The sequence below is a fragment of the Heliangelus exortis genome, chromosome 13 (assembly GCF_036169615.1).
Source record: "Heliangelus exortis chromosome 13, bHelExo1.hap1, whole genome shotgun sequence".
In the NCBI taxonomy this organism is placed as follows: domain Eukaryota; kingdom Metazoa; phylum Chordata; class Aves; order Apodiformes; family Trochilidae; genus Heliangelus; species Heliangelus exortis.
In genome coordinates, this window is record NC_092434.1 from 1,081,635 (window position 1) to 1,096,003 (window position 14,369).

Below are 14,369 nucleotides of genomic sequence, written 5' to 3' on the forward strand. Positions count from 1 at the left end.
AAGGTTGATGTTGTTTAATTCTTCTGTTTCCTCTCCCCCAGGTACTTTCAGGCTGAAATATGCTCCTCCCTCTGAAAGTCTTGACTCCACAGACTGATATTTTATCATCTGGCAAGAAAATACTGTAAGCCATGGAGATCTAAGGAGATCTGAACACAAAACTGAGACGTCCAGTTGCTGTTAAGCTTAATGTATTTTTTAATCCAAAGGTGCTTTACTTTATTAGACTAGGTAGGAAATCTAGCTTAGGGGTGCACCAGAACCCATTTTTGATTGCCAAATTCAAGATTTGCTTGGATCTTGTTGTTGGAACTTCTACGTGGCATAGGACCGACGCGTGGAGCTGGCCAGCTGCAGTTTCTGTTTGCAAGTACCACATCTGATGGATTTTTTTTTAGTATTATTATTATTATTATTATTATTATTGTTTTGCTGGAGAATGTTGCCATCTGTGGACTTTCTGAGGAGAACCAACTCCAGGGCAGCTACATTCTGAAGTGGAAGCTGGAGGCTGAAGGTAGGAGTGGCCATTTGCCAGAAGGACTTTGGCACCCCTGGGCTAGGTAAAACGTCTACTTTTTTTCAAAAGTGATCAGGCACTAATCTCTGGGATTTTTAAGGATTGCACTACAGAAGAATGTAAAAACTCTTCAAGCTTTCTGCACTTTTAGCAGACAGTGTCACTCTGAGACCAGTGCAAGAGGCAAAGAAGTTCCAGCTTTTACATAATTGGCACCAGCAGGCTATGTGACTTCACTACAGAATCAAAATTTGAAGTAAGTCTCTCCTTCCCCTTCCAAAAAGAACACACAAGGCAGTTTTGGTTCCTTCTGGAAACAAACTTGTGCTTCATTGTCTCACTGACTCCTAGGTAGTAGTGCTGGGTTCCCAGCAGTAGAATAAACTTAGTTTCCAAGGGTCCAAGTCCCAGAGACTCCAGAGTCATAAAGGCTTCAAGGATATTTTCCTGTAACACACAGAACAACCCTTACGTCCTGTTACTGTATATAGGTCTCTTTCACAGAAACCTTAGTATTCTGCTTTTGTAAATGAATTTTAAACCATCCTAAAAGAACACAACTCTGGCAGCAGAGTTTGTAAGCTTTTGCTTTACTTTATATAAAAAAAAAAATTAAATAAATATAAACCCTTTGACTCCTACCCCAAGGCTCTTGCTACAGGATTCAGACGTGGGAGAAGTCAACCATGTAAAAGGTAGAGAACTTCATTATTATCAAGACTTTGAAGGATTTCTTGCCAACCTCCTTCATTGCAATAGATTGTAGATGAGTAGCTTTGGTGTTAACTACTTAGCATACTTAATTTGTGGGTGACAAATCTAAATTAGGACTTGAGAGGAAGCCAAACGAGTCTTGAACTGCTAATTTGAAAGAGTTTGGTCCTGTCTGGTTTCAGAGAAGATCCCAGGCCTCGTGGCTCACCCGAGGAATCTGACAGCATTGCATGGGTGAGGCCTTTCTCTTAAAAAAAAAAAAAAATGTCTGACGTAGAGATATTTGCATCCTGTAATTCGGGAGGACAACCTTTAAAAGTCTGAAGCCTTGTTTACACTTGGAGGTATTTCTCACACCAGTTTAAACCACACCAGGATGAGTAGGATTTGTAGTGGGCACAGCTGGCTTTCACTTGGAAGTCCCATCCAAGGAGGAGGCTTGGAAGTGGTGCAGAGCTGCCCCGAGGAGATGGGCCCTTAGGAAGGAGACATCAGTGTGAGGGGGTAGCACGGTGGCTCCACTCCTGAGATCTTCCTGGACACGTCCATAGGAAAAAAAAAAACAAACCATTCTGGGCCATCCTTCAATCCCAGGGAATCCAGTGGGATCCATGAGCATCACGGAGAGGCACGGGGAGCCGGAGGTGGCAAGAAACCAAACCAGGTGCAGGTAGTGATCTGCAGCTCAGAGCAGATTTGACTTGGTGGAAACCCAAACCTCAATTTGCATAAGGTTTGGTTGAATTAAAAACAAACAAAAAAACCTTTTTTTTTTTATTTTTTAAATTCCTTTGCAATGCAAAAAAAAAAAACCAACAACCCCAAGCCCTGCTGTGTGTATCCTCAGCCTGGCTCCTGTGGAAATGCTCCTGTTTGCTCTGCCTCTGAGGAGCTGAGCTGTGTTCTACCCACCAACCTTCAGACCTACAACACTAAAGTGATGAAAACTGACAATGCAATTTACTTTGCCTTAATGAGCTTGAGACAATGGTAGGAACAATCTGTCACACTGTATTTTGCTGGAGGAACCCTGCAGTTTTCAGTGACAATGTTTACTCTTCACAGCTTTTGAAAGGGTCTCTCCAGTGGCCTGGAACATGTGCTGAAAGCCAAACCTGAACATTATTCTTGTTTGTTTTGTTTTTTTTTATTTTCACCTTTTTTAAACAATATTTTAAAACTGACTTGTATTTAAAGACTGTATTTCAACACACATGCAAGTGTTAAAAACCCTCTCAAAATAGCAAAAATCGACAGCAAAAAAAAAAACAAAAACAACCCAAACCCAAGCAAACCAACCACGATTATTTCTGTACTGGTTGCATTTTGTTTTCGTGCCCAAGGCTGGGCACACATGTCCTGTCCAGTGTTCATCACAGAAGTCAAAACCATAATGAAAAGACTGTAAAAAAACCTGAACTTGTGTCCAGCAAACTGTTCCATTCCTTTCTTCAGAGCTTTCTTTGGGATCGTTTCCTTTGTGTCAAGTTGAAAGGCTGATGTTTCTTCAAGTGGCTTAACGTGTAATTTTTGGGTGAAACGTTTTGAAATGGTGAAGTCTGGTTTTAGAAGTAAGTTCAGATTTGGAAGCCTTGAGTACCTTTAGAGCAACACGAGTGTAACAGAGAAAGGTTTTGAGGAGCCAACAGCAGCAATCCTGGGGCCTTTCTCCACACCAGAGGGAGTTGTGGCTTCAGATCTGCTGGTGAACTCTGTCCACTTTGGGCCAAGAACAGCCAAAGTTGGTAAGTCTGAACAGAGCACTTTAGTTCCATAAAATAATCTTTGATCTGTTTGGTTTTTTAAAAGGCACAAATCCATCTTTTTAACCCCCACCCCCCCCCCAAAAAAAAAAAAAAAAAAAAAAAAAAAAGGCAGCTTGTTTTAGAATAGCAGTTCCAGCTTCCCTGGCTGAAAGAACCTGTTCTTTAACCCTATTTTTATACATGGAAAGATGGAGATTTCAGAGAATGCTCTTTATTCCTAGCTTTGTCCTGGAAGTACAAAAAGAATTCGTTCTCAAAATGGATTTCACTGTGGAAATGATTTTTGGAAGTGTCAGCCAGAAGGGAATCCCAAGTCACCTCCCTGCAGGGGAGAACTCAGCACTGAGCCTTCCCTCGGGGCAGTGCTTTGCATTTGGAGGTGGGAACACACAAAATAGGGTGGAATTTCCTGCAGATTGCTCCTTGCACCTGGCAGGCAGCAAATTCAGCGTGAAGAAAGACACCAGGCTGGATGGTAAATAGCAGGAGGGTGGGGAGGGAAGCCTCGTTTTTGCAACTGAGGCATTGGTCAGATTTCAGCCATGCTTTTCCTTAAAATAACACATCACACTCCACTGCTGCTCCAACTTTTCCATACCACGCTCATGAAATTTTGGCAAATTAAGCACCAGACTTCAGAAAATAATGGTTTTTTAACACTCGGACCTTTTACCTTTACCCAAACCTTTGACCATCACCCAAAATTGTTTTGTGCTGTTTCTCCCTGGCGAGCTTCAAGGTGAAGGGACTGGAAAATTCGAGGTGAAGTCCCTGGTATTCAGCAGAGCACCACTCCTCCCCAAAATAATAATTAAAAAAAAGTCATCAGGTGGGTGAGCTGCCTGTTTGTTGGAGATCATGGACACTGGGGAGCTGTGGATTTGGGGGGGGGGGGAGGGGTTAGAAGGCTGTGAAATGAGATGGATCTGGGCAAAATGGGTGAGGAATCCACACCAGAAGTCTGGAAAACCTTTCTGGTTGAGGCACCACGACCACCACCCCTGCCCACCCAGCTGGGGTGAGGAGGAACCCTGGGAACTACCTGTTTGCTCTTTTTCAGTTTGAATTCCCCGAGGCAGCAAGGTGTGGGTAGTGAAGCAGAAAGCAAATCCTGTGTGTTTTCAAGTGCAGATTAACAGCTTCTCTTGGACAGAACTTTCCAGTAGGAATGAAGGAAACTCCTGCTCCCATTTGAGCCATTTCTTTTACTTCGGTCAATTCTAGTATTACAAATTGTGCATGTAACTTTATAAATATTTTAAATAGTTTTGTAAATATTTAATATTCAGCTAATTTGATTTTGAATTGTAAATGTCAAGTATTCTGGTATTGGGATTTTTATGTTTTATTATACTTTGTTAAAAGTAAAATTGTACATTTTTAGAATGTTTTTATCTGAGTAAATTTAATGTATGGAAAATAAAGAGTTAAACAGAATCTTTTTTTTTTTTTTTTTTTTTTGTCATTTAAAGGGGCTTCATCTATGTGAAGGCTCCTCCAGCTTGGCAGCCACCAGGGACTTTTGGTTTGGTTTTTTTTTTCAAGTCCCTTTATTACTTTTGCTCCCTCCCCACCCACACACCTCTGCTGGTGAACCACAGATCTCTCCCAGTGCTTCCAGTTGCTTTGCCACTGCTCTCACCAGTGACTCCAGCTGCCTGCCCAAGCCCTAACCCCATTCCCCACGGAAAAGGAGCAGGGAAGGCAGTGCCTGAACTTCCTGTGCCTGTTACCTGAGGATTTTTCCTGCCCGAGCTCCCCAGAGTTCAAAAAGCTGTCTAGAAATAACCACATGAGCCAGAATGAAGTTGGGATGTAATCCATCCATATCAGCACTGTATTAATCTTAAAAAAGCAACATTTGTACAGGAATTATCAGTCAATCACGTTTGTAATTACAAGTATGGTTGTCAGTTGAATGAGTTAAACAGGTTTCCTTCCACGAACAGAACTAAACGTAGAACAAGCTGCATTTAAAAGTTTACCTTGGAGTAAAAACACAAAGAACAATTTAAAAAAAAAAAAACAAAAAAATTGGAAGTAAGCACTGTGAAGGAGATGCATGCAAAGAGGTGTAGATAGGTACAAATTGTACACCTTATTATTGAGCTAGAGTGCCAAGATGCAGTAGTATTGCTTCTTTTCCCACCCCCCTGTTGTAGTAAGTTAGCTTCCAGTAACGGATGGAGTTAGTTCACAGACACATAATATACAAGAGTAACCTCATCCTGCTACACTTCACTTGGACAACGACTCTATAGAGGGAAAAAAAAAAACAAAAAACCACAGGTCCTAAGGGATGCCTCTCCTCTGCACAGGCTGCTCGGGACAGTGGTAACACCAATGTCTTCCAAACCCCACGCACGTGGCAGGAGGTTTCAGTGATGGAAAGAAAAATAGTGAGATATAAATTGTTTGTTCATCAACTCTTGACAGCAGCTCCTGGGCTTGAGCTGCTTCTAAAAGAAGGGGGGGTTCTCCCTGACCCCCTGAATGCACAGACATTGGAAAATGCAGAACTGAACTTGAGTTGATTTCAGTGTTACCTGTCCAGGTGTGTATTTTATATAGTTAATCACTTCCTAAAAAAACTACAATAAAGCTGTGGTGTTTGGTATGAGTATTTCTGAATCTGGCACCGTTCCTAAACTTGCAGTGCCACGAAAACTGTAGGAAAAAAAATAAAAATAAAAGAGTTGCACTCCCCCAGCTCACCCCAAGCACTTGCCTTAACTCACTGCAGCTCTGATTCAACCCTTATCCAGCTGCAGCTGCAGCTTCTCTCATGAGAAGCCTTCCCATTCGAAAAAAAAAAATTTAAAAATAATAATTAAAAAAAAAAAAAAAGTGAAGGAATTAGAGGGAGCTTTTCCAGACAGCTGTCACACAAAACACTTTGGCTCCTCCCTGGTGCCTGTTGGCTTGTTCAAAGTCGCTCGGGTGTCCCTTTATTTGCAACTGTCACATGCACCACTGGGTTCCATTCAGAAAGTCCAGCAAGGTAAAATGTGCCTGTGTGGAATATTACAGCAGGTTTCAAAGCTGGAGGTGCTGGTCTGCACTGTTTAATAGTCACAACCAAGGTAAGATGAGACACCTGCTAAAGCAAGACTATGCTAAGGTACTGAGAGCGGAGGTGACATCCGTTTCTTTCCCTGGGGTGTGTGCGTGGGGAAGAGTGTGGGGGTGATGACCAAGGGCCAACCAAACTCCTAGGCTAGAAGCCACTTCGGGGAGGGGGGGGTTAGACAGAAGATTGCACTCCAAAAGTCTCCTGAGAGGCATAGACCATGTAGAGGAAGCCATCCTCGTCCTTCTCGCTCTCGTACACCTCGGAGATGGGGGTGGAGACGCTGACCATGCTGTGCCCGTTCACCAGGAGGAAGAAGGCCTGGTTGGAGTTCAGCTGCAAGCGTCGCCTGTTGGGGAGGGGTTGGGGGAGCAGAGGGGGGAAGGAGTGTGACACTGGTGACCGTGGATTTCCACTCGTGGTGGCACAGGGCACAGCAGTTATCACCTCCCCACCCGCAGCGGCCCGGCCGCTGGTGAAGGGGTCGGCACTTCCCGCTTCCCGGGATCCTCATGGAATGGCTGGGGTTGGGAGGGAGCTTGGAGATTCCATCTCCTCCAAGATGCCCCGGGCAGGGACACCTCCTCAGCTCAACCAAAAGCTGCTCAAAGCCTCATCCAACCTGGCCTCGAACCCCTCCAGCCACCACTTCTTTGGGCATCCTGTGCCAGGGCCTCACCACCCTCCTGCTAAAGAGCTTTCTGAGCTTCCTAATAATGAAGGAATAATAAATAAAGAGCTTTCTGATCTGGTCCTTCCCTAATAATTAATAAATAATGGATAAAGAACTTCCTAACCTTACCTAAACTTATCCCTGGGAGTTCTGAAGGCTTCCAGGACAGGGCTCTGGGCAACCTGATCTAGTGGGAAGTGTCCCTGCCCATGGAACTTGGGCCATGTGGAGGTGCAACCAAAGAAAGAAGCAAAGAACAGATCAGAAGGGTTTCCTGATGCTTCCACTCACTGGAAGGAATCCTGGAAACAAGGATTTATTTAGCCTTGAAAGAACCCTTCCAAAACCAAGCTCTCATCACCACAGAGACAGTGAGCTGAGAGAAGGCAGCAGCCATCTGAGGGCTGGGAAGGGTGGGCATCACTCCACCCAGCACCAAGTCACCTACAAACAATGAAGCCAAAGAAAACAGGTGGGGAAACAGCTTCCAGCTTGCTGTTAACCTTTTTTTTTTTTTGCCCAGGGTCTTTAATGTTCCATGAGAAATTCTGGAACACTTGAGCAATCAAGCTCCTGTTTCCAAAACCCTCTCTCACCTTCTTACTCCTCTAAGAGCTGGGATTTCCTTACCACAGTTTCTGTACAAGCCTTTGAGGCAGTGTTTGGACACAACAAAGCCAGCTCTGGTTTGCTGCTGACCTCTGAGTTCACCACTGGAGAACTCTCACTAATCAAACCCTCCTAAACCTGCAGAAATTAACTTCTAGCAGAACTCCTGACCACAGTTTTAGACCACACAACTCCCACTCCATGGCTACTTCCCCTTTGCCTTTTCTTGTAAGCAAAGCTCCAGCACCAGAGTGGGGCAGTATTCAAGCCACAGCCTGTGCAAAGAGACAAAAAGTCTGAACACGTGGGGTTTTTTCAGGCCTCAGTGCTGTCATTGAGAAAAAAACCTCATTTCCCAATCAAAAGATGCCAGCAGCAACCCTAAGCACCAGCTCAGAGCTCTGGCTGGGAGCCCAAACTCCCCCTCCAGTGGGTGGGAAGAGGGAGGCACGCCAGAGAGTGACTCCCAGGCAGAACACTGAGAAGACACCCTAAAATAACCCTAAAATAACCAAGCAGGAAATGCTGGGGCCCTGGGCCAGAAGCACCCATCTCAGAGAGGGATTCACAGCCCCAGACTCCCTCCTACAGCTCTGGGATGCAGTTATTTCTCTTGGAAGAAGACAAGCAGCTCACACCTTGTCGGAGTTTTTCCCCAGCCAAGCCAAAGGAAAAATCACCTTCTCAGGTGAGATGACAACCAAGCACTCATCAGGTGACTTTTCCGTGTAAAGAGTTCACCAATGCACCCACCAGGTGGGGAATTAATCCAGAACCATAGCCCTGGGTGGATGCAGCTGAAATGAGAGCACACTACCTGATAATTTTGATGAGCTCGCTCATGTTGACATGATCTGGCACCAGGAACTTGGTCTTATCCAAAACTGGAAGCTGCTTCTCTCCCTTGTACCTTTCAATGATCACCTAAAAAGAAACACAAAAAGGAAGGAGCAGATGTGAAAGGCAGAAATTGGTGTCCTCATCTCCCTATTCCATTTCACACAGTACAAACAGGGCTGCTCAGCTCCATTCCCCTCAGGATCCCAAAACTGGAAAGGAACAATTCTGTTTATTTTCCCCTGCCCCTCCTGTTCTGTTTGCAAGAGCCACTGCAGGAAGGAGTAATTAACAAACAAGGGTTTAACAGCAAACATCCACAGCTTCAGTGCCATTTTAGGACAGTTCATTTGCTGCAATCACTGAACAGCAAGGAGGAAATCCAAGGAAAGATAAAGCCAACACCTTCGAGTGGCTGATGAGGGATCTGGGCTGCTGCACAAGTCTGCAAACTCAAGCAGTTTTCACTGGAATCTCTCCAGTTTCAAGCCATCTCCTTTCCAAGAACTACACCTCCAGATTAGTGTGCACTTCCATTCACCTTCCACAGCTACTCTCCTGCAGGAGAGAAAGCTACTTTGGAAGGGTATAAATCCTCAAAGGTGAGAATTTCCTCCTCCTTACACTTAGGAACCAGTAATTCCCTCCAGATTGTGATGCAGCAACTGCATCATTCCCAAGGAAACTGCAGATTTGCCAATTTAAGCAGCAGCCTGCCCAGCAACTGTGTTTGGTTCCTGCTTTTAAGAAATGACCTCAGCACTGCTGTGCTCCTGTTTCCACAGCCACGTGGGTTTTGTTGTTTTCAAAGCAGTGGTAGCTACGTGACACCATTCTCTTGGATCATTTCCCTGCTCACGGGGTCTGGCTGGGGTGAGATTCAAAAGCTGCACAGGTGAAGAGAGATTGAGCCAATTCAGTTCTAGCAGAGGCAACAAAAAAAAAAAAAAAAAAAGACTTCCTTACACCAGCTTAAATAAATGCTGGCTCATTCTGGAAAATGAAACAAAACCAAAACCAACAAACTTCACTTCTTTTTAAAACAAGGCAGACCATCAGCAATAGATAATAATCCCAACAGCAACGTGAAGGACAGCAGAGGAGGGATTTAGCATTGCAATCTTATCCAGAACTCCTAATGATAATAAGGACTCAAGCTAGGACATGGACAGGCAGGCACAGGAAGCCTCCAGGGATGCCAGCAGGCCTCTGTCCTGGCTGCCTCTTTGCACCACTCCATCTTCTGCAAGTTGCTTCAGTACCTCTGAATTTGTTGCTGGTCCCTGGCTGACTCCAGATGAGAGCTTTGCCACAAATCTGTGGCTTTCAGTCTGTGGTCAGGGAGCTCAGGGACTACAGCTGAGTGGTCTGGGAAAGGTGGGAGAAAAAGCAATCTTCTGCCAGGAAAAAAGCTGTGTTAGGAAAGAGCCTTTTGGGGAAATCTGCACGTTCCAGAAAAGTCAGAAAATCTCTGCTAGAAAATATTACTTGTTCCCATGCCCAACGGGTTAGTAAGAGAGCAGCAGCACTTCCAGGTGAAGCACTTCAAAGCTGAAGGAAACTGAAAACCTTGGAGGCAACAACTGCTGCTGAAAATGAACCTGCACTGGAGCAGCAGCTCGTGAGCTGTTTGTTCACAGGAAAATTTTCACCCTCGGGGATCATCAGCTCTCATCACTGAGCACCAAAAGCTGAAATTCTGACTTAAGTTCACACTCCTGCCCCCTGAGATGTCCTGAGACCTCCCCTGTTCCTCCAAGCAGCCGTGAGGAGAGTTGCAGTGACAGCCAGCACACAAAATCCTATTAGTTGTGAGAACTCATCAGCAATAAAACACCACCTCTGCCTTCTGCTTCACAGGATGCTTTGCTTGGCATTTGTAACCTTGATGTTGCCATAAATAAAATGAACTGAAAAAAATCAGGCTGCATTTGGAGTCAACCAGTTAAGAAGAGTGAGAAGGTGAGGGCTGGTCCCCTCTCTGAGGTGACCCTACAGCAGGTGGAAGGGGTTTGACAGCCAAGCAGCATTTCTGGAGACCTCATGCAGAGGTCTGTTCCCTGGAAGGCAAAGCACTTCTGTCCTCCTCAGCACAGACTGCTGATGAAAGCCAGATCTGCCTCTCCATTACTGTCTATTCCTCTCATTCAGCCTCTGCAGACTCCTCTTTTGGAGATGAAAAACGCTGAGATGAGAAGAGCTGAACACTCAGGAGAATCTCAGAGCTCAGCTGGGGTGTGGCCTTCTTTTGAAGTTACAACACACAACCTCAGTACACAGGAAAGCCCATTTCCTCCAGTCCCCAGCTAGCACCTTGCTCTGCCACCCTGCCTGCCTTTTGAGAATGTTACTGAAATCCAGGCTCAGCGAGGCTGAACGGCCAAAGTTTCATTTGGTCTCATCAGGACAGCTCTTTTTAGAGGTTTTCTAACTAGAAAAACAAAACGAAACAAAAAAAAGAACATGAAACTGGAAACTGAAAAGCTGAAAGACTGAGACTTACTGGTATTTTAGTTGGATGCTGCTCTCGAATCAGTCGAACATCTTCCACTCTTTGCTCTGCAAGAGATTTAAAAAAAAAAAAATCCACGCTTAATGCTGTTATTACCTTATTCACCCCCAAAAAGAGAGGACTGCACGTTAGTAAAAGCCACCAAAGCAAATTCAGGCAAAGCAGTTTTCCAGCCCTGTCACAAGTAAAACCTCCCCTTTGACAGATGACACTTTCCTCCTTAACCCAAGGTGACAAGCACTGCATGCACACTGCCTGGGAAAGCAGGCAGGACCCCACAGACACACACATCTCCCCTCCTCCCCCCTTAATTTTCTGCCCACTAAAGCAGACGTTTAACCTCCTAAATTTATGGCAACAAATTCCACCACCCAAGCTAGTGACTGAATATCCTGTGTACTATTTCTGTGAGATCCCAGAAGAGGAAGTTGTCAACAATTACTGGAGACCTGAGGCTGGCTGAAGCCTGGCAGCATCAGCTTACCCAGGGCCACTTTGCTGGTTTGGTGATGTGCAGAAGCTCCTGGTAGGTAATTGTGTACCCAGAGGCTTCGCTGCAGTTTTCAGGATAAAGTTCATCTCTCCTCAGACATCAATATTAATAGCACAGATATTATACACCAGGCTGAAGTCCAAAGGAAACAGGCGCCGTTGCATCTGCTTACACCCTGCCTGCTTTCAGATACAGTGAACTCCATTTTAACCTCCCCAGTTCTTTGCAGAGAACTTTGGGGCTTCCCAAACAGACACCACTCACACAGAAGGTTTTTTTCGTGTTGCATCACAGCCTTAAGAGACACCTTCCCGGGGAGAGGGGTTGTTCTTGGGGAAGGAAGAGATTCGATGGGCACCCATCAGCCTGAATCCCAGAACTGTCAGAGTTGGGAAAGAACTCTTGAGCTCATCCCAAGTCTCCCACTAAAGCGGGATCACCTCACACAGGACTGCATCCAGGTGGGTCTTGAGTATCTGCAGAGAAAGGGCCTCCAAAATCCCAAGGGAAGTCCTAGCTGGTGTGCTCACACACTCAGCAATAACATCACCCAGCTCTCATTAGTCCACATGAAATTCCTGTGCATCAAACACATCCCTGAGCCTTCCCAGAAGGAAATGCACCTCACGTGAATCATGGTTTTAAGCTGGAGGTGAATCAAGCAGGACTAAGGGGAGGAGTATGCAAAGCCTTCACCTGACTGCCAGAGCAGAACCTGAAAGCCATCCTGCCTCACATCCCAAGCCACACTCCTCCAGAGCTGCATTAACACTCCAAGGGCAGAGATACTGGCTAATTAAAATACTTTTAAAGATTAACCAGAAACACACGAGATACGGGGAGTGAGACCAACCACCAAGCCAGCAGGCACAGAGAGGTTTGGCTGACTTTACAACTGGAACAGGTTTGTTCACAGCAATGTTACTCAGAACTCCCTGGAGCAGAAGGAACATAAACCCAACAAATTATTGAGATTATTCTATATGGGGTGTTCAAAATCAGGCTTCAGTCAGACACAGATAAACACTGCTCTCTGACGACATCAGTCTCAGTGGCAACTGCTTGGCTGCCATCCTAGCTGAACTTAATACCTGCAACAGAGGCTGCTGACAGGAGATGGGGTCAACAACAGTTTTGGAAGCCTCCAAGAAAAGGGGCAGCTTAAACACAGTCTTTGTTAGATCAAAATTCTCTCTCTGCTGCCACGCAGAGAACAGCTTAGGTGTAAACAGGGCAGCAAAGGCAAGGTGGGCACACCAGAAAGCTCTCTTAAGCAGCTTGAGTTTAGCCCCGAGGCAGAAGGGAAGGAAAATCTGGATCAATTACTTCCATCCATTCCATTTTATGTATGGGATTTTATAGTTCACGCAGAAATAGGTTACACTGCCAGTTCTTGTTACCCTCAGAGCATTTCAGCCTCCCTCGCTGACATCCACATGAACAGACACCCAGCTCTCTGATTGCTCAGGTCCCATCCTAAGCACAAGCCTTGGCACTGCTCTGCCGAGGCTTCTCCTTCGAGAAAAAAGCCTTAAATCTCATTTCTCCAGCCATCATTACACAGCTCTTTTCGGTGCCATGCTACTTTTCAATCACTAAATACACCTCGGGTCCACTCACAACTCTCCTGGGAGAATTCCTGACACTCCACCAAGTACCGAACTGCAAGAGGAGCTTTAATTCTCCTGTCAGTGGCCCAGAGGAAGCCGAACACTGAGCAGAACACGGGCAGGGCAGGCCCAGCTCCTGGCACACAATGCCAAGTGATGTTTTCAGGCTCCTGGGAATGTTGCAGCCGATAATGGATGATGTGGAGGGACCATCACCTCTTACCCCAACCCCTTCTCTCAACGCAGCACTTGCCACTCACCTCTTCCCGGACAATTAAAAGAAAAAAACAAAAACCAAACCGAAACAAAAAGAGCCCAAACTTCCAGGCTCTGCTTCCCCGAAGTGGGAAGGTTGGAGGGGAGCGGCCCGGGCCGGGGTTTGTTTCCATTTCATCCCCGAAGAGGCCGCGGCCGGGGACACCCCCGCAGCCCCCCGCAGCCCCCGGCTGAGCGGCACCACGGTCCCGCTGACCGCGGACGGGCCGGCCCGGCCCACTCGGGCCGCATATCCCGGCTGTCAGCACCGACCAGCCCCGGCCTGGGCTGCCCGGGGACCTCGGTGTCCCCTTCAGGAGATGGCTCCCCTCCCCGCCTCGCCCATTTCCACCTCCCGCAGCGAAGACAACCGCTGCCGGCCTCCCCCGCGGCCCTCCCGCCCGCCGAGGCCCGGGAGGGGGCCGGGGGGAGGGGGTCAGCCGGGCCCTGTCAGCGACCCGACCCGATCGCGTCCCTTCCCGGGGAGCTCACCGAATGTACGGCGCTGCTTGAAGCTCTTCTCCGAGGGCATGGCGGCGGCTGCTCGGCCTCAGGCCCGGCGGTGGCAGCTCTGCGCGGCGCCCGACTCCGACGGCCGGCGCCCGCCCCCCGCTGCCGCCACCACCGGCGGCTCCGCCCTCAGCTGACTCCCCCGTCATGGCGGGGCGGGCATCGCCGCCGCGGCGCCGCCGACATCTTGAGTGTGGCCGATGGGGAAGAGAAGGGAGGGGAGACACCGCCCGGCGCCCATCCCCGGCGCCTCGGTCCCTGCGGGGAAGGCAGCGGAGTACGGGGTGTCCGCTCGGCGATAGACGGACGTGGTGCCGCCATGAGAGTGGTGACGGTGGTCACCCGCTGCGGTACGTGGCCAGGGTCAGTGTCCACCTTAGTGACACAGGGCCACGGCCACCTCAGAATGCTCTTTCAGTGTCCCTTCTCAGTGACACAGGGCCATGGCCGCCTCAGTGCCCTCTCAGTGTCCCCTCTCAGCAACACAGGGCCATGGCTGCCTCTGAGTGTGCCACCATTGTCCCCTTTCAGTGACACAGGGCCATGGCCACCTCAGAACGCTCTTTCAATGTCCCCTCTCAGTGACACAAGGCCATCGCTGCCTCTGAGTGTGCTGCCATTGTCCCCTTTCAGTGACACAGGGACATGGCCACCTCAGTGCCCTCTCAGTGTCCCCTGCCAGTGACACAGGGCCATGGCTGCGTCAGAGAAACTTTTTTTGTCCCCCCTCAGCTACATACAAGCCATGGCCACCTCAGAATGCCCTTTCAGTGTCCCCTCTCAGTGACACGGGCCCATGG

At 47.5% G+C, this 14,369-nt stretch overlaps 2 protein-coding genes across 3 annotated transcripts in view; one reads left to right on the forward strand and one right to left on the reverse strand.

Moving 5' to 3' along the window:
• ZCCHC14 (zinc finger CCHC-type containing 14) overlaps positions 1–4,437 on the forward strand; it is a 53,278-nt gene extending 48,841 nt beyond the window's left edge. Inside the window, exons 13-14 of one of the 2 annotated variants that reach the window (XR_011728392.1) lie at positions 42–776; positions 2,082–4,437. Coding sequence is in view for 1 of the 2 variants with exons in the window: in XM_071756583.1 (XP_071612684.1) it covers positions 42–97 (56 nt within the window). In the remaining variant the exon portion in view is untranslated. Of the gene's footprint in view, positions 1–41 lie in introns of both variants that reach the window. The other variant, XM_071756583.1, reaches the window with a different exon arrangement.
• A 366-nt stretch (positions 4,438–4,803) lies between these two features.
• Positions 4,804–13,757, reverse strand: MAP1LC3B (microtubule associated protein 1 light chain 3 beta). Its single transcript, XM_071756598.1, has 4 exons — positions 13,552–13,757; positions 10,693–10,748; positions 8,170–8,276; positions 4,804–6,419 (listed from the first exon to the last, which is right to left on the reverse strand). The coding sequence occupies exons 1-4, from the start codon at positions 13,589–13,591 to the stop codon at positions 6,245–6,247; spliced, it is 378 nt and encodes a 125-aa protein (XP_071612699.1). The 5' UTR covers positions 13,592–13,757; the 3' UTR covers positions 4,804–6,244.
• Positions 13,758–14,369: the final 612 nt, after the last annotated feature.

Coding starts and splice junctions, on each gene's coding strand:
- MAP1LC3B (XM_071756598.1), bottom strand. CDS start 13,591: ATGCCCTCGGAGAAGAGCTTCAAGCAGCGCCGTACATTCG. Junction 8,277..10,692: donor AGCATCCAACTAAAATACCA/GTAAGTCTCAGT, acceptor GTTTCTTTTTAG/GTGATCATTGAAAGGTACAA. Junction 6,420..8,169: donor GAGCTCATCAAAATTATCAG/GTAGTGTGCTCT, acceptor CCTCCCCAACAG/GCGACGCTTGCAGCTGAACT.